Here is a 25,249-nt window from a genome sequence, read left to right as displayed (position 1 = left end):
TTCAAATTTATAAGTGACAAAACTGGTAAGAACAAGGTGAGACACTATTTTACAAATGGTGAGGTGCTCAAGTTTTATAAGTATTCCTAAAAATTTACTACCTACACAATTGATTAATATGGGCCAAAAGTTCTTCTTTAATTTATAGAAGTTTTAAAAACATGTAACTATTACTGTTAATAGATGTACTAATTTAAATTTATATAAGTGAAGTCGGGAACTTTTATGTAACTAGAAGATGAATGGCTACCTGGTTTCATCTCTGTAAACAGCCAGGAGATAAGGCATCTGCCTCTGGTTCTGCCATAACTTGTTTCATGAAATCAGGCAATTCAGTCTTTAGGTGCAATTATTTCCTTACCACTGAAATGAGGATGATCTTTATGATTCCTTCTAGCTTTCTAAGACTCTGATTCTACTCTTATTATTCCCTATAATTTTCTAAATCTCATTTTGCAAATTGGGTTACTTTTTCTTCAACTTAAAAGTTTCATTAAAATTTGAATTCAATTTACACTATAACTTTTAAGAGGGGGTTATATGAAAGAAAAAAAACTTTTTCAAATAACACTATTTGCTACTAAGAAAAATCAGTTTATGAAAATCAATGATAGAAACCAAAAGGTCAGATATTATTAGTGCTAATAAATATCAGCTTTTCAAAGTGTGGAAAAGAATCTGAAAAAGAATAAATACATGTATATGTATAACTGGATCACTTTGCTGTACACTTGAAACTAACACAATATCGTTAATCAACTATACTTCAATATAAAATAAAAATGAAGGAAGACTTTTCAAGATGCAAAGTGATGAATGGTTTTCACCTCAATCATAAGAACACAAACTACTAAGATCCTAGTTTTTACTACCTGAGAACTAACATAATTATATTTTTATGAGGCATTCAAATCATTCTTCCTTTTGATATTTTACCCAAACTCTCCTTCCAAGATTATCTTGAGATAATTCCTCTTCATATTTGATGGAAATATTTATACATGGAAATACTGTTCAAGGATATGTGAGTCAAGAATGAGGCATAAAACCAAGGTTCCAGTAGTCTATTTCTCTTACTAGTGCTCAAATGGCATTCTGATTAAAAAAAATAGAAGCATGATCTAAAAACAGAATATTCCTATAAAAGCAGAAGAATTAAGAAATAATATGTTTTAATTCTTCTTTGACCACAGTAGCTCCTGTGAAATGTACCAAGTACCAGGTGCATGTTGCTTGTCCAGTTGCCTCACCTCCAGTTCTTTGAGGTAGTTAACTGTTGTTTCTTGTCTCATTAATATGACTAAGTCATGGGGATGCTTCAAGTTCATAGGTGAATCCACCTGCAAGCAAGCAAACAGATAAAGCTCAGATTTCATTAAAATTTGTTTTGATTAATAAAGTTTAATATGCCTTACTGTTCAATCACCATTAGTCAGTGTGAGGTGCTCAGTAAATTTAAGGGGTATTTCAAAAGTGATTATGTGTAAATTTCAGCAAAGAGAATGAGAGGTTCAGTAGCTGTCCCTTGAACTCCAACTCAAAAGAGCAAGGTTTTGAAATGAATATCCTGACTGGACTAGTAATATAAGAAATATTCAAGAAATATTTGGAAATGAATGACAAATTCCTTAAAATATATGTTACACCTATACTAACAAAAAAAAGATTGCCTTGTCTTGATAACACATTCTATATCTAAACAAGTATGGCAGCAATAAAAGGAAAAATACGAAAAGCATCTATTTTTACAGGCTATTTGTGAAACCATAAATCAGAGATTATATAAAATAACCTTGGGACTTAGAGTTTACAATTCAAGTTTCTGAATCATAAACAAGCAACTATGTTGTTGAAGATGTAGGAAAAATGAATCCTTATATGCTGGCAGCAGGCTTATAAACTTATTATTTGGAGGCTCATTTGACAACATGTATCAAAACTTTAGAATTACATACCATTGATTTAGGAATATAAACTCTAGGGAACTATAGGCATTCTTTAAACAAGTGGGCAAAGATACACACAAAAATGTTCACTATATTGCCTTTAACTGAAAACAAACAAACAAAAAAACTAACTGAACAACAAAAACAAACCTAAGTCCATCAGTGAGGGAACAGGGACATCAATTGTCCAATGGAATGGGAGACAGAAAAATTAGATCTACTATCACGGAAAGACATTCACAATGCGTAATTAACTAAAACAGTGATAAAGGATAAGCATGGTATATTTTTTTAAAGAAATTACATTTTTATAGATTTAGATGTATACATGTCTGATATGCTAAAAACTAAGCTGGTTTATTTTTGGGAAGTGGGATTAAAAAAAGAGAGGTACATTTATATCTTTTACTTTTTACACTTGTATATTTTTCAATTGTCTATATATGTTTATAACAAGGAAAAAACAACACATATACACACATGGGGCTTTTTGAATTTCAGGAAAATCTAAGGCAGTGGCCTTGGAACCAAAGACATGAATGAAGTTCCTGGTATCCCTTAGGGTTAGACTGTCAAATTATGTACTAGCTCTCCAGAAGTTCTACTTTGAGAAGAAACTACATTTGTGTAATCTCTAAGAACTTGACAGCAGCTCAATTAATTAATTTTAGAGCTAGTTTTTTAAGAGCAAAAGATAGCCTTGCTTAGACTTTGGTAAATGCAAGCCTATTTAAAAAAAAAAAATCAAAGAGAGGGAATGAGAATTCTCTGGTGGTCCAGTGGTTAGGAATCAGTGCTTTCACTGCCGGGGGCACATGTTCAATCCCTGACTGGGGAATTAAGATCCTACAAGCCGTGACGCATGGCCAACAAATAAATAATAAGAGGGAATAAAAATAACATGGAATAAGTCCAATGGTTGCTTTAACAACAGGCACAGTAGTACTGGGTGATGCTAGGTGACTGCATATAAAACTCATCCGCCTTTCTTCATTCTACCGTCTCAGAGATGCCAGAAGAAAAAGAGATGCTAGTCTGGAGTAACTTCCACTCATATTTTCATAGCAATTATCTGAACTACATAATCACCATTATGTAGTGATGGATAATGATCGTCTCCCAGGGTCTCTCTTTTATAACTAAATCCCTTCACTGCTTCCCCTGGCTTTGCCACTATATTGGAACTTACATTAAAACTGTACTCTGAATTTAAAAGGCACTAAAAATATAAGAGCAAGGCCTATACTTGACCACTTGAGCTGTTAATCTCTATCAAACAATGAAACCTAGCAAAGGCCTACAAGCAAAACGCTAGGTGTTTCTCAATGAGGGGTGGAAATTTTTGCTTCTCTTACATACTCAACAGTCAAATGCCAAAAGGGCAGGGAAAGTGACTATACTGAATATGACCTGATCTAACTCCAAAGTCCATCAATCTTTTATACAACAATATATTATTTGTAATATATTACAGCACACCAAAATTTTTATAGGAGAAAATGTAAAAGCTATAACCAGTGGTCAGAATTCAAGAGCTTTAATAGGAGGTCAAAGAAAGTCTTTACTTTGGAACTATCCAGACCTCGAAAGGTACTGATTTAACATACCTCTCTATAAGTATATTTAAATGAGGTTTTTAGGGAAAAAAAAAATCGGGGGGAAGGAGAAGGAATGTGGGAGTGTGACATTCCCATTCCAAAATATCCAACCAGTCTATTTATCTGATAATTTGGAGAACTACAAGCAGAATGAAAGAATAAGACAAATGAATAAAGTATAATTTTAGCTTTAGATTAAAAAGACACGAGAACCAGGGCTTTATCTTATTTGAATAGCATGGGTTTGGCCAACATTCAACTCTGAGGAAGTACTTTTCATTTCCTTGAAGCACTGAGGGCAATAAAGATATAGTAGCTAGAGAACGTACAAAGATAAAATTATTAGCAGAAGGGAGTCCACTGACAGCTTGACAGCTGTGCTTCTCTTTTTGACGTTGCAGCAAATGGCATGGAGCTCTGCCAGATTAGGGTTGATTACAGAAGATTTATAGCCTGACGCATATTCTTACTGAGGTACCTTCAAGTTCTTACATTTTTTTTTTAAATTTTATTTTATTTTTAAACTTTACAATATTGTATTAGTTTTGCCAAATATCGAAATGAATCCGCCACAGGTATACATGTGTTCCCCATCCTGAACCCTCCTCCCTCCCCATACCCTCCCTCTGGGTCGTCCCAGTGCACCAGCCTTACATTTTAAGACTTTATGCTAACTATCTTTCGCAAATGCCAATCAGCTTGAATTTTTCTCCTTTTGAATATCTCTCCTCCTTAGAAGATTAAGAAAGATTACACTTTGTAAATGCTACAACATCCATTCAACTACCAAAAGTTATATTAAGCCTTTATCAACCAGGCCCACTATGAGCCAACATGCGGAGACTGTGCACTCTGATTTTATATACAATTTAAGAAGGAGTGGTAATATCCCTTCAAAACCTTTAGCGTTTAGAAGTGGCTGCTATAAGCCCAAGAGCAAGAAGAGTGACAAATTACAGAGAGGTACGGATAGATTAAACATGACATAATGCGTCCACAAGACCTCAGAGCACTTTATGGTTTTTTCACAAAAGGACAAACAATCCTACAACTTCCACAGCATAATAAATGATGCTTATAATGACCGGAATTAAAAAGAAAAACTGAAATTATTTTCAATTTGTTGTAAATAAGAAGGTGAGAAAGTATGAAATACATTTTAGGGCAAAATTTAAACTGCAGGGAAAAACTGACCATGTGTTTGGAAATTAGCTAAATGGAATTCTGTTCAAAATAATTCATTCTCTTAAGACTTCCAGGTAAACACAGTTTCACTGTTACCAAAGCAATTTATTTTAATAAAGAAAATCTCAACCCATATATAACAGTCCAATTTTATTTTCCTTTTTATATATTTTATAGCTACATGTATCCAATTATATAGAACAGCAGTAAATATCTTATTCATTGTCAGGTTCATTTCCATATATTTCATTTGCTGACATCTTCAAGATATTGTTAATTTCTGTATCTCTAATTTGGAGTCCTGTCTCTGTGAATTCTGTAAAATCACATGGTAATTTCACTATATAAAGATAATGACTTCACCGCCAAGTAAAATAAAAGGTGAACACTGTAAACTTAAAATAACCAATCTAAGGATATAAACACTTCTGAATTCTACAAAACCAATCACTTTCGAGGAATTCCCTGGAAGTCCAGGGGTTAGGACTCAGCATTCTTACTGCAGGGGCCCTGGGTTTGATCCCTGGTTGGCAAACCAAAATGCTGCAGCTGCACAGCACAGCAAAAACAAAACCAAATTCAATCACTTTCCACTGGTCCTTTATGACAGGAAATTGAACACTTCTACTGTAACATAAGTTCCACCCCTCACAGCAACTTATTCTTCACATATAATGAATACTTTTACCTTTTATTTTTTAAAAATGGTATTCAAATGGGTACACGAAAGCAGTTTTAACGGCAGTATTTACAGTATTAACTTTTCCTGCCAGCAGTTTGAAACTGATTAATGAAATATTATGCCATATTCATTAAAAAAGAATTGTCCTTAGGTTAAATATGGGATGGAATATTTAAATCTTTTATTCTGGATTTTATATTATTTAAATATTGAGACAGTATGATGGAAAACATAAAGAAAAATCTTTAAGAAGACCCCCCAAGACTTCACCTCTACCTTCAGTGTCCCACTCAGGGAGTATTTACAGTTTTTCCTATCCAGCCACCTGCAATCTCCTCCTCATGGCAAAAGTGCCTGTCCTGCTTGGCTGGAAACATCCCTTCCCACGTGGGGAGGCTGATCAGTGGATTCCTTCCCATTGGTATCTTGGTGATTTTTTCTGAGAAGGGACATTAACCAAACAGTTGTCTTATACTAAGGAGTCCCTAGTCCAGAACTTTTATTTGAGCTACTGGGGACTAGTCCTCTTGTACCCATGGGGGGCCTGAGAAAGGGATTAAAAAAGTAGACCAATGAAGACAGAAAAAAACCCTCTTCTGGTGATACTGTTTGAGCCCTGGATCAAACTGAATCTGTACTCTTAGAACTTGTCTCAACATTCCAATGAAAAATTTCAAAACTGCAAGTCTTGCTGTTACTGCTAGATCTCTGCCTACTTTCTTGAGGACCTCTATCCAGGGTACCTTCTAATCCTCCTGGCTCTTCTAGGAGCCTCTGTGCCTTTGCACATGGTAATTCCCCTACTTGGAATGCATTTCTTTTCTTATGTTTTTGATGAAGGCCAACTGACTTGGCTCCAATGACATTTCTTTCTTTTTGTGTGTGTGAAACCATCCTTCTCTTGAGCTCCCATAATACTTTATATATACTTCTGTACTAACATTTACATTCTGTACTAACATTACATTCTTTATTGTATGGGTGTCTTCCTAAAAAAAAATTTTTTTTTTAAATTCCTCTTTCTACCCTCAGTATTTATATGCTTTCGTGTACATGTTAGGTACATAATGGGCTTCCCTGGTGGTTCATATGGTAAAGAATCTGCCTGCAATGCAGGAGTCCTGGGTTTGATCCCTGGGTCAGGAAGATTCCCTGGAGAAGGGGACAGCAACCCACTCCAGTATTCTTGCCTGGAGAATTCCATGGACAGAGAAGCCTGGCGGGCTACAGTTCATGGGGTCACAAAGACACGATCGAACAACTAACACCTACTTACTTAGGTACATGATACATTGTTGACTGATGAAAAGTGTCTGATACCACATTTGTTAGATTCTCTATCTCCTAAGGCATCATGGCTCACTGATGACTATCTGGAAAGAAGGTAAAGTGGCTAAGCCATCAGGAATCAGGAAAAAATAAGTCTTTGACCTGACCATGACCAGCTCTGTGACGGTTAAAGCAAATCACCTTTTCTGTCAGGGCTCCCGTTTCCTTCTCTATAAACTGAGGGAGCCCAACCTAATGACTTCTAAAAATTCCTGACATTTTCCAAAGCCTACCTCTATAAAAGATTGAACACTATTATTAAAGTATCACTTTTAACCAGCCTAAACCACTGAAGTAATCTGATATTCAAATGAATGAAGCTGTCATTCTTTCAGTTTGCTCATACAAGCGTGTACTTTCTTTCAGTTCAGTTCAGTTGCTCAGTTGTGTCCGACTCTTTGGAACCCCATGAATCACAGGCCTCCCTGTCCATCACCAACTCCCGGAGTTCACTCAAACTCATGTCCATCGAGTCAGTGATGTCATCCAGCCATCTCATCCTCTGTCGTTCTCTTCTCCTCCTGCCCCCAATCCCTCCCAGCATCAGAGTCTTTTCCACTGAGTCAACTCTTCACATGAGGTGGCCAAAGTACTGGAATTTCAGCGTTAGCATCAGTCCTTCCAAGGAACACCCAGGACTGATCTCCTTTAGGATGGACTTCAGGCAGGGACTATTTCCAAAGACACAGTTAAGAGCTTCTTTTCAACTGTCAATTCGTCAAATGACACCAAGGCTCCAGTGAGCAGTGGCTATTTCTGATCTATTAAGTTGCTCACTGTATCACAAAGTCAGCCCTCTCTGTCTTCATGCTGCTTAATTCTAAGAAAGTTCCAATTTAAAACTTAGTAACAAAATAATCTTTTTTCTGCTTTACAAGCTAAATATATATGGTACTATAAAAACAGACACATTATAGACAATCTAAAGAAGAAAGTTAGAATTACTTGAACTTTCAACTTCAGAGATACCTGCTGTCAAATATATTTATCAGGGTAACTTCTCAGCATTTATATACATATATAGCTATGCATATACTGTTTAAAAAAATTAGATAATGTATCTACTCTATTATATCCCTTCCCTCTCTGTTCTTCTCTAAGTTTCATCAGACTTCTTTCCCAATAAATACAGATTTACATTATCATATTTAGTAGATGACATGTATGTTAATCAATAACAACTGCAATCTGGGCAACAACAACAATTATATTAACGTCACTTACTCAGGTTGCTACTAAAATTTACGCTCTCCTTTTAACAATACTGGGATGAGTATCCTTACACCTAAATTTTTTGAAAGTGAAAGTCGCACAGTTGTGTCCAACTCTGCAAACCCATGGACTATACAGTCCATGGAATTCTCCAGGCCAGAATACTGGAGTGGGTAGCCTTTCCTTTCTCCAGGGGATCTTCCCAACCAAGGGATTGAACCCAGTTCTCCCATACTGCAAGCAGATTCTTTACCAGCTGAAACACCAGGGAAGCCCAAGAATAGTGAAGTGGGTAGCCTATCCCTTCTCCAGCGGATCTTCCGGACCCAGGAATCAAAACCGGGGTCTTCTGCATTGCGGGTGGATTCTTTACCAACTGAGCTACCAGGGAAGCCCCTAAATTTTTCGAATAGCTACTAAATTGTTTCCTTCCCAGAATGGGGATTGTTAGGTTAAAGGGATTGGCTTGTAAAAGTTGTATTTTTTACAAGCTTTTCTCCAGAATATTTCAATCAGCTGAAATTTATAACAATAGTAACCAAGTTTCTATATACTCAAAAACACAAGAAAAGCATGAACATATTTTAATTTCTTTGCCGGCCATATGTATTTTTGCCTTTTAAACACTTATAAAAAATCTTTTTAAAAATCCATCTGTAGAAAGATCAGCTGTTCTCCTTATGGGAATTCCCTTGTGTGTTATTTGTTTTTTCCCTTGCTGCTTTTAATATTTGTTCTTTGTGTTTGATCTTTGTTAATTTGATTAATATGTGTCTTGGGGTGTTTCGCCTTGGGTTTATCCTGTTTGGGACTCTCTGGGTTTCTTGGACTTGGGTGATTATTTCCTTCCCCATTTTAGGAAGTTTTCAACTATTATCTCCTCAAGTATTTTCTCATGGTCTTTCTTTTTGTCTCCGTCTTCTGGGACCCCTATGATTCGAATGTTGTAGCGTTTAATATTGTCCTGGAGGTCTCTGAAATTGTCCTCATTTCTTTTAATTCGTTTTTCTTTTATCCTCTCTGATTCATTTATTTCTACCATTCTATCTTCTAATTCCCAGTCCAGGTTCGATGCATGATACTGGATGCTTGGGGCTGGTGCACTGGGACGACCCAGAGGGATGGTATGCGGAGGGAAGAGGGAGGAGGGTTCAGGATGGGGAAAACATGTATACCTGTGGCGGATTCATTTCGATATTTGGCAAAACTAATACAATATTGTAAAGTTTAAAAATAAAATTAAAAAATTAAAAAAAATCCATTTTACAGTTTATACATCACATTTTATGAATGGTGGTTTCTAGCTGGATGATTATTCTCTTCTGGTTTGTGTTTTCTGACCTTTTCTACAGTGAACACGTATACTTAAATTTATAAAGTATTTCTTTTCTTTAAAGAGCTATGAACAGGTCATCTTATTAAAGTGAAAGTAAAAGTGAAGTCGCTCAGTCGTATCGGACTCTTTGCAACCCCATGGACTGTAGCCTACCAGGCTCCTCCCTCCATGGGAAATGAAACTTTAAATGAAACTTTATATAGTGCTATGCAACATGTCTTTTTGTATTAAAAAAAAACAACTGTAATGACAAGTATAAGCTCAGATTTGAGAAACAATCTTTAGCTTTTCCTTATATATACACAGGAAAAAATTCCTCTCATAGACATGGGGCCAAATAGTCAAAAAGACAGTATCTATTGTATTTTTATTCCTTTCTCCCCTCAGATTTTCATTCTTATCTCAAATCTAGTTCACAATGACGCCTAAGGGCCCTGAGCTCTGTGGCCCTGTCAGGCTCATGCAGTTGCCAGCAGGAAGGGCTCTGGAGGGGTGGGATGAGAGAGGCAGAGAAGCCTGCTGCTGGACTTAGCATGCAACTCTCTCTTCAGAATTCAAGTCCAACTATCTCAAGTTCACAAAATACCAGTTTAGCCTTGACTCTTAAGAGAGACTTACACAACTTCCTGGCTGTAATAATTGCCAAAACATGTAACATTTTCTAGACCTTTTACTAGAAAAATGTAATTGTATCAGATCAATAAAATGCTACTGTTATGAACTGTCTAGGTTTGAAAATAAATTTTTACTAAAGATGACTTTTTCCTGCTCTCAGGGTAACTGTAGAGTACTTTAATAAAAAACTAAAAACCACCCTCAGTTTTATAGAACACCAAGTTACCAAACTAAAATTCAACTTTAAATAAATAGAAATGTTGAATCCTGACCATTACATGAATTTTTATGGCCTTATATTCCTATTTTTTAAAGTTACCCTCAATTAGATTTTACTTTATCGTTTTCAGTTCTTGGAAGACATAGTTGTAAATTCTTAAACTCACATAAAATAATCTAGGTATTTGAAGTATTAAATATACAGCTATAATCTAGATCTGAACATATCATTAGAGCATTCATGTCGATCACCATTTTCTCAACTGATTAGCAAGTAACCATTTTTGACATGAGCAACTAATGAACAACTTCTTATAAGAGTCATCAGTCTACATTTTCTGATTTACTTCACTGAAAAATATACAGAGAACACAATGAATAAAGTAGATAGCTTACCACTCACAAGAAAAGAAAATGGAACACTGAATCAGGACACCAGAATCATGACCATTCCTTATTTGTGTACTTGTGCTATTCTTGTAAACACATACACAAACAATGTAGCTGTGCAGTTAGAGTGGATGTATATGTAACTCAGAAGTGGTTTTTCTTTCAGGCAGAAAATACCAAACACAGAACAATGGCTCAACAAAGATGTCCATGTGCTAATCCCCAAACATGTGAATATGTTAGGATACAAGGCAAAGGGAATTAAGGCCGCTGATTGAGTTGAGGCTGTTAGTCAGATTACTTTAATTAAGCAAGCGAGAGAGTGTCAGCTGGATTATGCAACAGGTGGGCCCAATGTAATTACAGGGTCCTTAAAAGTGGAAGAGGAAGGTCATAGAGAGAGATGCAAAGTTGCTGGCTTTGAAGATGCAATAAAATGGGATTGGAAGCTGAGGACTACAGGTGGTTTCTGGAAACTGGAAAAAGCAAGGAAATGAACCTTCCCCTAGAACCTCCACAAAGACAGGCAGTGCTGCTGTCCCTGTGATTTTAGCTCAGTGAAACACCTACAGGACTGTGAGATAATAAATCTGTGCTGTTTTAAGCCACTCAATTTGTGGTAATTTTTAATGACAGCAATAGAAAACTAACACAAGAACCCACTAAGTACCAGACACAATGCCAGGCACTCTGGTGCACGAACCTGTGCGCCAGAGGGATACTACGGACTGAACTGTGTCCCCCCTTATAAATTCATATGTAGGAGCCCTAACTCCCAATAAAATGGTAACCGGAGACTGGACCTTTGGGAGGTAATTGGATTTAGATGGGGGGGTCATGAGGTTGGGGGCCTTCCCTGATGGTTCAGCGGTAAAGGATTCACCTGTCAATGCAGGAGATTCTGGTTCAATCGCCGGGTTGGGAAAATCCCCTGGAGAAGGAAATGGCAACCCACTGCAGTATTCTTTTCTGGGAAATCCCACGGACAAAGGAGCTTGGCAGCCTACAGTCCACGGGGTTGCAAAAGAGTCAAACACGATGGAGCGACTAAACGACAACACGAGACCAGGGCCCTCGTGATGGGATTGGTCCTCCTGTGAGCTTAAGGCCATACCAGAGAGCTCATTTTCTCTTTTCCTCTGCCATGAGAGGGAGGAGGAAGATGTAACTGTCTGCAAGCCAGAAAGAGAGCTCTCACTAGAACCCAACCATGCTGGCACTCTGATCTTGGATTTCAGCCTTCAGAACTGTGAGAAAATAAACCTTCGTTGCTTAAGTCACCAGTTTATGGCATTTTGTTATGGCAGCCCAAGCTAAGACAAGCTGGGAAAGACTGAGCACAGGAGGAGAAGGTGGCAACACAGGACAAGATGGTTTAGACAGCATCACTGACTCAACCGACATGCGTTTGAGCAAGCTCCGGGAGACAGTGAAGGACAGGACAGCCTGGCGTGCTGCAGTCCATGGGGTCACAAAGAGTCTGACATGACTTAATGACTGAACAACAAAAACTGTGAAATAAACATTAATGACAAAGGTTTAATTTTGTCTATGAAGATAAAAAAATTTAACTGAAGGTCCCTTTCTGTTCTTATTTCCACTGATGGTCACAACACTGTTTAGCTAAAGGTAGTGGGTAGATTAGAGGTCTTTCACTAGAACTGGATTATGAAATTTTTTTTGCACATCCCAACACTGTTGACACAGTCTGCTAGGAAAACAATTTAGCAAATCTAAGAAAAGTAAATATATGCATTTTTAGAACCAGGAAATTCCACTCCATAGAGTTTATCTTACAGACACACTCAATATATGCATGGCATCATGCAAAGATGAATGTATTTGCATGTTCACCCTCTGCAAGAATGTCTGTAGTAGTAAAAATATGGAAACAACCTAAATGTCCACCCTTAGGGACTGCTTCAACAAGTTACAGAACATCCATACAGCCCAATGCTATGCGTGCTTAAGGGAGAAAAGGGCAGCCTTCTACTTCTGATACGGACAGATGTCTAAGGCTTATGAAGTGAATAAAAGCTAACAGTGAGACCAAATGTTCCTAGTCTCATATTAGAAAAAAACACTGTGTGTTTGCAAATGCACAGAAACTTTAGGGAAGAATACACAAATAATTTGTTTCCAGAAGAGAGATTGTGGGTAGTTACGAAATTTTAACTTTTTATTTTATAACAAACTAGTGCAAAAAACTTTCAATTATCATATATTTTATAGTCTTTGCTGCTGCTGCTAAGTTGCTTCAGTCGTGTCCAACCCTGTGCGACCCCATAGACGGCAGCCCACCAGGCTCCCCCGTCCCTGGGATTCTCTAGGCAAGAACACTGGAGTGGGTTGCCACTCCAGTGGCAACACTGGGTTGCCATTTCCTTCTCCAGCGCATGAAAGTGAAAAGTGAAAGTGAAGTCGCTCAGTCGTGTTCGACTCTTAGCGACCCCATGGACTGTAGCCTACCAGGCTCCTCTGTCCATGCGATTTTCCAGGCAAGAGTACTGGAGTGGGTTGCCATTGCCTTCTCTGTTTATAGTCTTTAGTTCAATTTTAAAATAAAAAAATTTTAAAGAAAATTTTTAATTTTGATGAATATTTGTTTTACAAATAAAACTACAGAAATATTTTTCTTTATGTTAGTAGCAATGTTTAGCGCTGTAGAAAAGAAAAGAGGGTTTAGAATCTCATCTGAGCTTGAGTTCACACGGACACTTCCTACTTGCATGGCCCCAGGCAAATAATTTAACCACATTCTGTCTAAATTATTTTAATAAAAGATCAGTACCACATTTTCCTGAGTCTGGATGATGATGAGATAATGAACATGAAAACATTTGGTAAAGGGTTCAGTGAATTACAGACATTAAATGGTTTTTATTACAATGAAAGTTACCTGGTGATATCCTAAATTAAGAGTCACTTCCATGTATGACTATATAAAATGCAAACTCTATTAAGGCAGGGACTTTATCTCCCTCACAGCTGTATTTCAATTTCCTAACACAAAAAGCATCCAAGCATGTATTGAATGAGTGACCTAAGTATGCTAAGAGCAGTAATGGACACACAAAAAGCACTCAGCAAATACTTGCTCCAATAAAAACTTTCCTGACTCCACTTGACCACTTTCATCACGTACTACTCTCTGAGGTTCTATCTAAAGACTAACTACCCATCTCAATTCCCCACCAAACAATCAGACTGAAGGTGGAAAGGCTTGACCTTTGGGGGCAGAGCCTCTTGCCAGTCACCTGATTTTAACTGAAATAACTAAGTTCCTCAGAAAGAAAATGAAGGCTGAGAATGTTAGTAAATATATGTGTGTTCAAGTTAGACTCATGAAGTTGTTACTACCGACTAAACAAACATGGGAAGCACAAGTATGAATTCCTAATAGTATATCTTGAAAGCAAAATATGAAGTGACTTACCTAAACTTATACAATATTCAATTAACTTAAGTAATGTTGCAACGGCTTGCCCAATGGCTCAGGGTACAGTAAGGAATCTCCCTGCAATGCAGGAGACCCGGGTTTGACCCCTGAGCTGGGAAGATACTCTGGAGGAGGAAATGGCAACCCAGTTCAGTATTCTTGCCTGAAAAGTCCCATGGACAGAGGAGCTTGGCAGGCTACATTTCACAGAGCAGCAAGGAACTGGACACGACTGAGCAACTATGCACACACCCAAGTGTCACGATCTCAAATATGAGTTCTTCGAGTGCATCATAAGGTTGCAGAAGTAAAATATCCAAAATAGCCAATGGGAAAGTAGATTATCTGAGGCACCATTTTACAATTCTGGGTTAGAGATACCACGTGCTTAAAAAATTCTTAGGCTGTGCAGACCTTGCATTGGTAATGGGGAGAATGAGTGAGTTAGCTTGCCTCCTGTAAAGTCAATGCACCTCCCTCCTCCAGACTATTAAAGCAACGGTGGCCCTTCAGTGTGCCGATATGAGATGCAGAGCTAATACAGGAGTAATCACTGCCTGCACACAGACATGCCTGTACTCTCTCCTTCACGTCCTCAGTGTTTCCCGTGTGTGCATCATGTGTCAGGGCACTGTTTTAAGCACTGGGTTACTTCACTGAACAAAGCTGTTGCCTTCACAGAGCTTATTATGTTCATGTAGAAAGACATACAATAAAGTATATGTTGCAGTATAGTGCCAGTGATAAATACCATGAAGAAACATACAGAAGACAGAGTGATGGAAAGAGATGCTGTTTTACACAGTCTGGTCAGAAATGGGGGACATGAGGACAGAGGCCTGAAAGAAGAGAAAGGATGAGCCATGTTGATGTCTGCAGAAAAGTGTTTCACGTGGAGGAAGGAGCAAAGGCAAAGGTCTTGGTCAACCCAAAACAAGTGAACTTGGTACCCTGAAAACCAGCTGAAGGGCAGTATGACCGAAACACAGCACACAAGGAAAGTAGCATCAGGGCAGAGAGGTGGCCAGGAGCCAGGTCCCAGATCCTGCAGGGCCTACAGGTCCCGGTGAAAACTAGGTTTTATTGTTCAAGTGTGACGAGAAACCACTGAAGGTTTTCTGAGACTCTTTGCTTCCCTTCCCCTAAGACTCCTCAAGGAGTGGCATGACCAAAACTTTTGCTTTTTAAAAGATCACTTTGGTTGCTCTGGGGAGAACAGAGTCTATGGAGCAGAGAAACAAGGAGACCTATTAGGCGGTTACTGCAGACGTTCAGGAGAGAGAAGACGATCGTCTGGACTAGGCTTGTGAAAGTAGAGGTGGAATGACCCGGCAGGATTCAGAATGCATTTTACAAGTTGACAGGTTGCTGACAGACTGGGTATGAGATGTGACAGGAAAGAGTTAAGGACAATAGCAAGATTTGGGGGCATGAACCATCTGGTAATGGGTGTGGTGGGGCAGGAAATCAAGGACAGGATGTACACGTGGTGTCAACAGGCAGGTGGAGAGGCTGAGTAGGCAGCTGGCTGTACGAACTAGAGTTCAGGGTGAGACTGCAGATAGGGTCCAGGGACTGCAGATATAGCACTGTAGGCCATGAGATGGCATCAGATCGTCTGGTGGGCACACGCACAGAGGGAAGAAATGGGGCACTCCAATAATTAAGACTAACAAACCAAAAAGGTTTAAATATTTAAAACCAACAAACCAAATTCAGCAGAAAAGAATGAGAGCTTGTGGCAGGGATTTAGAAGGAAAACCAGGAATATATGTTCTGAAAGTCATGTAAAAAAATAGTCTGATGAAGTCTGAGGACAACTGCTGGGCTGCTAAGAGGTTCAGAAAGATGCCTCTGAACTGAGCACTGAATGTGGCAATATGGAAGGCCCTGGGAATTTTGACAAGAGTGGTGCGGATGAAGGACCTATTGGAATGGTCCCATGCGAAGAGGAGGGGAGTCTGGAAGCGGACAAGTCTGCTGGCAGAGGGATTCCCCTTGCTCTTGCCCGCGTGGAGCACAGCTGAGATGCAGGCCCTGCCCACACCCGGCTCCCTACACCGCGGAGTGCAAAGCTGTTCTAATTTTTGACCTGACCTGCTGGCAAGTCCTCTTATTCCTGGCTGTCAGAGTGCCTTCTGTTCACTTCCACCAGCGCTGCTTCTCAACTGCAACAACTGCTGAACCCCACGGCTGATCTAATCCGTCCTCAACAGTGCAGCTGCCAGTTCCCATCTACTTCACCTCAGCCCTTTCCGATTCTTTTTCTGCTTTTCTTGTTTATCAGTTTCCTGTCGCTTCTTCCTACTTTTAATGACTGAGCAAGTGCTGACCTTTCAGATGTAATGTCAGTGATGAGTGGATGACTTCTCTTGCATACACAGCCTGACCACAATAAAGAGCCATGAGCTATCTCTGAAATTATGGATCTCACCTGTGTACAGCAGGTTTCTGAAGGCCTTGGGGCTGATCCACTGATGGGTTACTTGGAGATTTCAAGATCTCCTGAGGCTTCCTTTAGGCTAGTTCCCAGATGACTTCCACACTAGTGAGTACTGTAAGGCTTCATTCACATAATGGTAAATTTCTAAAAAGTAGGAACCACTTCTCAGGCTTCCTTACATCATCCATTCAACAGATACTACTGCAGCCTCTGTGAGGACACAGTGTGAGAGATACTGCAGCTGCAGAGAAGATGAATATAGCTACTCCCTCCATGGAGCATACAGTAGTCTAGCAGGACATTTACAAAAGCAAACATGGTAAAGTACAAAAGACAGAACATGGCAGGCAAATGCTTTCACAAGGGAATGCAGGATGCTCTGAAAACACCTTGCGAGAACAGCTTATTCCAATCTGCACATCAGAGAGGCGTCCCTCTATGTTTAACTTGTGAAGAGTGTGAGTTAGGTGGACTGAGACATTTGTGGGGAAGACCATGTACAAAGGCCCAGAAGTAAGTGAGAGCAGAGCATATTTGGGGATACTGACAAAAAAGTTACATACAGCTAAGTGTGTTATGTGTGTACCTTCGGAAGTGAGAGTGGGGCCCTCAAGGATGAGCAGAGACAGGATGCTGCTGCTGCTAAGTCGCTTCAGTCATGTCCGACTCTGTGCGACCCCATAGACGGCAGCCCACGAGGCTCCCCCGTCCCTGGGATTCTCCAGGCAAGAACACTGGAGTGGGTTGCCATTTCCTTCTCTCTCCAATGCATGAAAGTGAAAAGTGAAAGTGAAGTCGCTCGGTCGTGTCCAACTCTTAGCAACCCCATGGACTGCAGCCTACTAGGCTCCTCCATCCATGGGATTTTTCCAGGCAAGAGTACTGGAGCGGGGTGCCACTGCCTTCTCCAGAGACAGGCTAGAGAGAAGGAAAGGCCAGACCTCAAGACACGTTAACGAACCTCAACCATATTCTGGGGTATGGACTCATTTGTTTTAAAGGTGTTTTTTCTTGGACGACCCAGATAATCACGAAGGTGTGATCACTCACCTAGAGCCAGACATCCTAGAATGTGAAGTCAAGTGGGCCTTAGAAAGCATCACTACGAACAAAGCTAGTGGAGGTGATGGAATTCCAGTTGAGCTATTTCGAATCCTAAAATGATGCTGTGAAAGTGCTGCACTCAATATGCCAGCAAATTTGGAAAACTGAGCAGTGGCCACAGGACTGGAAAAGGTCAGTTTTCATTCCAATCCCAAAGAAAGGCAATGCCAAAGAATGCTCAAACTACTGCACAATTGCACTCATCTCACACGCTAGTAATGCTCAAAATTCTCCAAGCCAGGCTTCAGCAATATGTGAACCGTGAACTTCCTGATGTTCAAGCTGGTTTTAGAAAAGGCAGAGGAACCAGAGATCAAATTGCCAACATCCTCTGGATCATGGAAAAAGCAGGAGAGTTCTAGAAGAACATCTACTTCTGCTTTATTGACTATGCCAAAGCCTTTGACTGTGTGGATCACAATAAACTGTGGAAAATTCTGAAAGAGATGGCAATACCAGACCACCTGACCTGCCTCTTGAGAAACCTATATGCAGGTCAGGAAGCAACAGTTAGAACTGGACATGGAACAACAGACTGGTTCCAAATAGGAAAAGGAGTACGTCAAGGTTGTATATTGTTACCCTGCTTATTTAACTTTTATGCAGAGTACATCATGAGAAACGCTGGGCTGGAAGAAGCACAAGCTGGAATCAAGACTGCCAGGAGAAATATCAATCACCTCAGATATGCAGATGACACCACCCTTATGGCAGAAAGTGAAGAGGAACTAAAAAGCTTCTTGAAGAAAGTGAAAGTGGAGAGTGAAAAAGTTCAGAAGACGAAGATCATGGCATCTGGTCCCGTCACTTCATGGGAAATAGATGGGGAAACAGTGGAAACAGTGTCAGACTTTATATTTTTGGGCTCCAAAATCACTGCAGATGGTGACTGCAGCCATGAAATTAAAAGACGCTTACTCCTTGGAAGAAAAGTTATGACCAACCTAGACAGCATACTGAAAAGCAGAGACATTACTTTGCCAACAAAGGTCCATCTAGTCAAGGCTATGGTTTTTCCAGTGGTCACGTAGGGATGTGAGAGTTGGACTGTGAAGAAAGCTGAGCGCCGAAGAATTGATGCTTTTGAACTGTGGTGTTGAAGAAGACTCTTGAGAGTCCCTTGGACTGTAAGGAGATCCAATCAGTCCATTCTGAAGGAGATCAGCCCTGGGATTTCTTTGGAAGGAATGATGCTAGAGCTGAAACTCCAGTACTTTGGCCACCTCATGCGAAGAGTTACTCATTGGAAAAGACCCTGATACTGGGAGGGATTGGGGGCAGGAGGAGAAGGGGACGACAGAGGATGAGATGGCTGGATGGCATCACTGACTCGATGGACGTGAGTCTGAGTGAACTCCGGGAGTTGGTGATGCACAGAGAGGCCTGGCGTGCTGCAATTCATGGGGTCGCAAAGAGTCGGACATGACAGAGCGATTGAACTGAATAATAAGTAGAGGTAGGAGGGCTTCACTCTGTGACTGTATATACTCCCATAGTGCTGGGCATTTATTTTTACAATGCCACACGTCAATTTTGTAACTCGAATTTTTAAACAAAAAAACAAAGAAGGTTTTAAAAGATTATTCTAATTGCATTGTGGAGAAAGTGGAAGCGGGATAGGACTAGAAGCAGGGAGAACAGTTAGGCGGGTACAGCAATTAATGAGGCAGCGAGAATTAGAGCAATGGTAGTGGCTATGGAAAGAAGCAGGGTATAATTAGAAAGTAAAATTGAAAAATGCCGGTAAGGAGGAGGGAGAGATGGGAAAAGACAGCTAGACAAGTACTACCTATCTGTCCAACGGGAGCAGTGGCAGTGGCAGATGGCAAATGCGGTATCTTTCATTAAGTTTGGGGAAACACAGCATCACACAGGTGTAGGTGTACAACAGTTTAGATTTGGCAATAATAAGTTTGAATTGCATAGAGGACGTTCAACATGGAGTTAACACAGAAGTCTTGAATTTATAACTATGGAGAAGAAACTCTGAGTTGTAGAAAGAAAGGTAGATATTCCCAGCATATATACGGTAACTGAAGTACTGGGAAAGGATGAGATAGCCCAGGTATACGCAAAGAGTAAAAGAGAAGCCTGCAAAAAAAGGCAAAGGAAGAGCAAGATCTAAAACTGAATTTCTCATAATGTCCGGTGACCCATTTGCACCATAACCTCCTGAGAAGTTTGATTAAAATGTAAAGATCTTGGCTTCACCATCAACCTACTGAATCAGACACTCTCAGCAACCTGGGAATCAGCATCTTAAGCAGGCACCTTGGATTATTTCTGTGCATAGTCAAGTTTGAAAGCCACGGATCTAGAAGATAAGCAGAGGCGGAAAAGCCCCCTGCCCCCCAAAAAATGGTTCAAGAAGGTGTGCTCTGCTCACCACCTAAGCAAAAATGAGAATTGGAGCCAATGGAAAAGAACATACCCTTCAAAGCACTGTGGGCTGGTGAAAAAAGGAAGTCGTCAATAAATATTTGTTCAATAAATAATTGGGAGAAGTACTTAAAGCTATGACCAATCTAGACAGCATATTAAAAGGCAGAGAATTACTTTGCCAACAAAGGTCCGTCTAGCCAAAGCTATGGTTTTTCCAGTAGTCATGTATGGATGTGAGAGTTGGACTGTAAAAAAAGCTGAGTGCAGAAGAATTGATGCTTTTGAACTGTGGTGCTGGAGAAGACTCTTGAGAGTCCCTTGGACTGGAAGGAGATCTAACCAGTCAATCCTAAAATAAATGAGTCCTGAATATTCATTGGAAGGATAGATGCTGAAGGTGACGCTCCAATACTTTGGCCACCTGATGGGAAGAACTGACTCACTGTAAAAGATCCTGATGCTGGGAAAGAATGAAGGCGGGAGGAGAAGGGGACGGCAGAGGATGAGATGGTTGGATGGCTTCACTGACTAGATGGACATGAGCTTAAGTAAGCTCCAGGAGATGGTGATGGACAGGGAAGCCTGGCGTGCTGCAGTCCATGGGGTCGCAAAGAGTTGGACACGACTGAGCGAGTAAACTGAACTTAAAGCTATAATTTATCTCTGTATATTTCCAAGCTATAACTAATCTCCCGTATAAACACAGTTAACACCTGGGTAATCTATAAGAAGAAAAATAATAGTGGGAAATAGCTTTAAAAAATGGATTGAGCAAGAAACACTTTGATGTCAACATTGAGGATAAATTCCAAAGGTTTGGCAGGTGCCTGGATAGTTAGTAACTAACCAGCATGATCTCTAGGACCAAGTAAATCCCTGAAGTGTAAAAACACAGAAACAGTGCTCTATGTCAAAAATATGGGTTCCATTTTGAAAAGCATTGAAATGAAGTTGTTAGCTCCCCAGTACCATACGGATGCTCTCTCCCAGATTAACCAAATCACTTAACATGAGACCAAAATTAAACCACTCCTTCACTTACAAGCTAGTAAAGATCAGTAAATAGAGATTTAGCCAGTTTGTCCAACTAAATATAATAGCTCTTCCTTAGGTTATATTATAGTTGCTGAAATAGTTGCTCATCAACTGTTCTTTCCAAGTTTGCTAGGCTTCAGAGCATTCATTTTGTAGGAAGCCTTATTTGTTCTGAGCAGTTAAAATGATCTGAACTCTGAAGACATCCCTTTGATAAGAGGCAGAATGATTAAGTGACCCCAAATTAACTCACATCTATTTAGGAACCTTCTCCATCCACCCACCCCAAATTTGAAGTTATCATAAAACATTTTGCAAAGGTAAAGCAAACTGGAAAAGAGAAGACATTGACTTCATTTGGTTTTATTTTTCTTTATATTCCTTCCTTTGTAGGTGTTACAAAGGTTAAGAGAAACCAAACCACTTCAAACTATATAAGCTGCTCACCTGCACGTAACCACGAATAAACACATCTTTACTTCTTGCTACCACTAAATGCCATTCATTAGTGTCTTTGGGTGACTTTCTCTCCTAGGAGTTGTACCATATATTCTTTAAGAATTTTTTCCAAATCTAAAATGCCAAGGGTTGATGCTCTAAATTTTTTAAAGTTTTTAGACTTCCATTTATGAAGACGCTATCAGACGTAATAAACCCTGTGTTAGGAGTTCAAATTCTTGATTCAGTAAGTCGACAACTAACTGGTAACATTTCAAAAGTTGATCTGTAAGCTGCTAATGTGGAAAATAAAGCAAAAATTTTCCCAAAGAAGTGATATGACAGGTGCGTGTGTGCGTGTGTGTGTGCACTCAGTTGCGTCCGGCTCTTTGCAACCCCATGGACAGTAGCCCGCCAGGCTCCTCTGTCCACTGAATTTTCCAGACAAGAATACTGGAGTAGATTGCCACTTCCTACTCCAGGGGATCTTCTTGACCCAGGGGTCGAACCCCAGAGGTTCTTAGGCTAATTCACAGAAGTTTATTTCACCTTCAATGCTGGTGAATTGCTAGACACTTTTGATTAAAAAAGAAAATAGGTGTCTCCATACTAGTAATTAAGCAAAAAGAATTGTCAAAATGAAACAAACAAAAAATTTATCTTGAAGTCATACAAAAGATCCACTGGCCTGATTACACTGGAGATCCTCCTAGTAACTAGATTTTAAGAATCTCACACCTCAAGCCCATAGATCACAAGTTAGGGACTCCTGCTTAAAAAAAGTGAGAGGATCTTACTAGTTTTCAGGCACAGGGACATTAGGAGTTCAGAAGCATGCCAAAGCCCGGAGCTTGGAGAAAAGCACAGAGGTGGAGGGGGGCCTTTTCTGAGAAGTCCTCTGACTGCAGTGGGAAATAGACTTGGCACTGGAGGGCTCTCTTCACATCCAGCTCCAGGACTCCCTGGACAATGCTCCTCGGAGTTCAGCGGCTCAGTAAACCAGAGCCTAAAAACATGGACGGTGTGCTTCCTAGCCAGAGTGGGGACTGTGGAAACGAACAATCCCCTGAGTTGCCATGCCAAGTACTAGACACCTGCTACTGCCAGAAGCAGTCCCAGCTTTGACGGTTAGGAAGTCTAATGTTCGCTTCCTTGCCCTGACCCAAAGACCCATTTCAACCCCTCTACAGATCCAGGCCTTCCAATACATACGGCAGGTTTACAAGTCTGCAACTTATGGGTGCCTATCTTTATCATCTAAGGCTTGAAACAGAAAAGCCAAAATAAATGTTATCTTCTTCTGGGAAATACTGCTTACTGTACTTCAAACTTTAACTATAATGATGGAAAATCTTCCTAAGTCTGTATTTTGGGCAGTTCAGATTTTTAATTCATAAGCACTTCACATTCACTCTGAAAACAATGACCTATTATACCTAATCTGGATAGGTTTAAATACTGGGTGAAGAGTTTCAAAAGGTATTTGCAAAGGTCTGCTGTTTCAGTTTGTCCTTAACCCTTTCCCTAACTTTAAAAATGAAATCATGGGGCTCCTTGGGGGCCTTGCGCTTAGGATTTTGGGCTTTCATACCGGAGTTCAATCCCTGGTCAGGGAACTGAGATCCAGGAAGCTGTGTGGCACAGCCAAAATAAACAAATAAAAATGAAATCATACCACTGCTCTCAGCTAATACAACCAAAAACAAATAGCAAGGAGTTTGGCATTTCTGGTAAGACACAACATATATACTAAATTAGTTATGTTTCTGAAAGTATGAACAGATCTGAAAAAGTGAAAGTTGTTCAGTCGTGTCCCAACTCTTTGTGACCCCATGGACTAGTCCGTGGAATTCTCCAGGCAAGACCACTGGAGTGCACAGCCTTTCCCTTCTCCAGGAGATCTTCCCAACCCAGGGATCTAACCAAGGTCTCCCGCATCTGCAATATATGCAAATTCATGTACTAAAGAAATCTTTCAGTTCTTTGATAAATATATCCAAATGTGATAATTAATCAAAATCTAAATGAAGGTTTTGATTCTCCTGCATTCAAATTATGGCCAGAAAAGACAGCATGGGTAATGCATGCATAACTATCAGAGTGGAACTCAGAGACTGACCCTGATGTTCAACTCTCACTTTATTTACATGGGCTTTCCCCTCATATTAAATCCAACTTCCTTTCCCTAGCCTCTTACTGTTACACTGTAATCACCAACTTTACTTCTGGTATAAAATTTTGCAGTTGCCTGAACTTAACATTGTAAATGTTATTTAGCAAAGTACTGGACAATTCACTGAAGAGGATCACTAAAAAAAGGTGTATGTAGTAAAGAAATCTTGCTTTCCTAACTTTAAGCCTAACTACCAACTGTAGGGGTGACTTGGAAGAGACCCAGATGATTCTGTATATTTGCCCCTTTCTCAAGCAAGTTTCTAGTAACTCCCGCCTTTCCCCACCAAAACCCGATGTGCAAAAAGAAAGGCCGTATTGAAGAAACAAAAACCAAATCAGATTCAACTTTTCCACTGCAATGTTCAGCAAATATTACATTTCTACCAGCTTTCACTTTTCAGATAGGCCAGTTTCTCAGACGAACAGCAAGACATCAAAATGGGAAGGAGAAGTCAGGTGTCAGGGGGTATAAACAGCTGTGGCCAAAAACAATACTGCAAAAGAGCCAATAGGAGACAGCTCCCCCAAAAGCAGCAGGAGTGACTTAATTCCACATCCCCCTCCACCAGGGCCTCAGGGAAAACCATTATTGGGAGACAGAAGGACAGAAGCAATCAGGACTTGCAGAAAAAATTTCCAATCTTCCGTTAGAGACGAATTTGTAAGTGTTGTCTAGGGTGTCTGCATGTATTTTAAATCTCACCCGGTATGGCCATGAAGAGGAAATTTTTTCTAGTGCAATAACTTGGGTATAGAGAAACTGCCACCCAGTATAAAGAAGTCAGTCTTTTCTCAGATATACACTGAAAGCCACTCACCAAAACCAACACTGACTTTTAAACTGCTTTATTCATTCATTATATTTAAGACAAAATTTGCCATCACACGGTGGCTCTAAATGTGAACTTCAGTTTATACAAACGCAAGCCTCACCAAGCATTACATATAACCCGCGACTTTCACAGGACAATGGTTAATACATTTCGAACCAGCGGACCAAATGAAATTGCATGGGGCACACACGCCACTCTGTAAATGTTCCCTGGACTTTACAGGACTGCGCTTAAGTGCTGGAAGTCATTAAATGTACCGAGTTTCTGCAGCAGAATACACACTCATGCATTCTTCAAGAATCAGCAGCATTCACAAAATACAGGCCATCAGAAAGTTACGTAAGAAAAGCAGCCTCTCCTCTGAGTAATTCATTCAACCTTCCAAGAAATCACATATTCTCCTTGAGGGGCCGGGTCAAAGGTAGTTAAAGAAACTGGGCAAAGAACACTGGGAAACCAGGGCAGTTTACGGCTGAAAAGATGCACGCAACGCCACCAAAGGCATCCTCAAGCATTCCTTTGCAAACAGAGTGTGCGTGCGGTTTGTAATGAGCCCCTGCTGACCTGGGTAACGGTCCCAGCTGAAAGCACCCCAGCCTGACACGAACGCCAGCATGTGGGAGAGGAGACGGGGGAAGCAGCATTAGCTGACACACGGCCTAGGGGGGCCGAAGCTGTCACCTCCTTGGGACTCGCGCACAGCCGGGCGCTGCCACCTGCTTTCTACTTCCTCGGGGAGGGCTGGTGACGCGTGGGCCTGAGAGGCACCAGGGAAGAAATAATGAATCCGGTTTCTAAAGCCAGAGCGCCAGAAAAGGTCCCCAGGGCCCGATGCCCTCACCGCTGGGCGACTCTCCCCGAGTGGCGCGCGACCCCAGGGGTGGAAGG

At 40.3% G+C, this 25,249-nt stretch overlaps 1 protein-coding gene across 10 annotated transcripts in view; it reads right to left on the bottom strand.

Annotated features, from left to right (window-relative positions):
- Nucleotides 1–25,249, bottom strand: part of TTC17 (tetratricopeptide repeat domain 17) — a 129,863-nt gene that overhangs the window by 104,220 nt on the left and 394 nt on the right. For 9 of the 10 annotated variants that reach the window (XR_015142306.1, XM_086341194.1, XM_086341196.1 and 6 more), the window contains exon 2: nt 1,251–1,340. Coding sequence is in view for 9 of the 10 variants with exons in the window: in XM_086341194.1 (XP_086197320.1) it covers nt 1,251–1,340 (90 nt within the window). In the remaining variant the exon portion in view is untranslated. Of the gene's footprint in view, nt 1–1,250; nt 1,341–10,518; nt 10,594–25,249 lie in introns of those variants that run through there. The other variant, XM_086341199.1, reaches the window with a different exon arrangement.

Source organism: Bos grunniens, chromosome 15 (assembly GCF_055505025.1).
Source record: "Bos grunniens cultivar Pamir isolate PY7600 chromosome 15, Bosgru_T2T1.0, whole genome shotgun sequence".
In the NCBI taxonomy this organism is placed as follows: Eukaryota; Metazoa; Chordata; class Mammalia; order Artiodactyla; family Bovidae; genus Bos; species Bos grunniens.
Note: the sequence above shows the minus strand (reverse complement) of the source record. Positions and strands in the feature narration are given on the sequence as shown.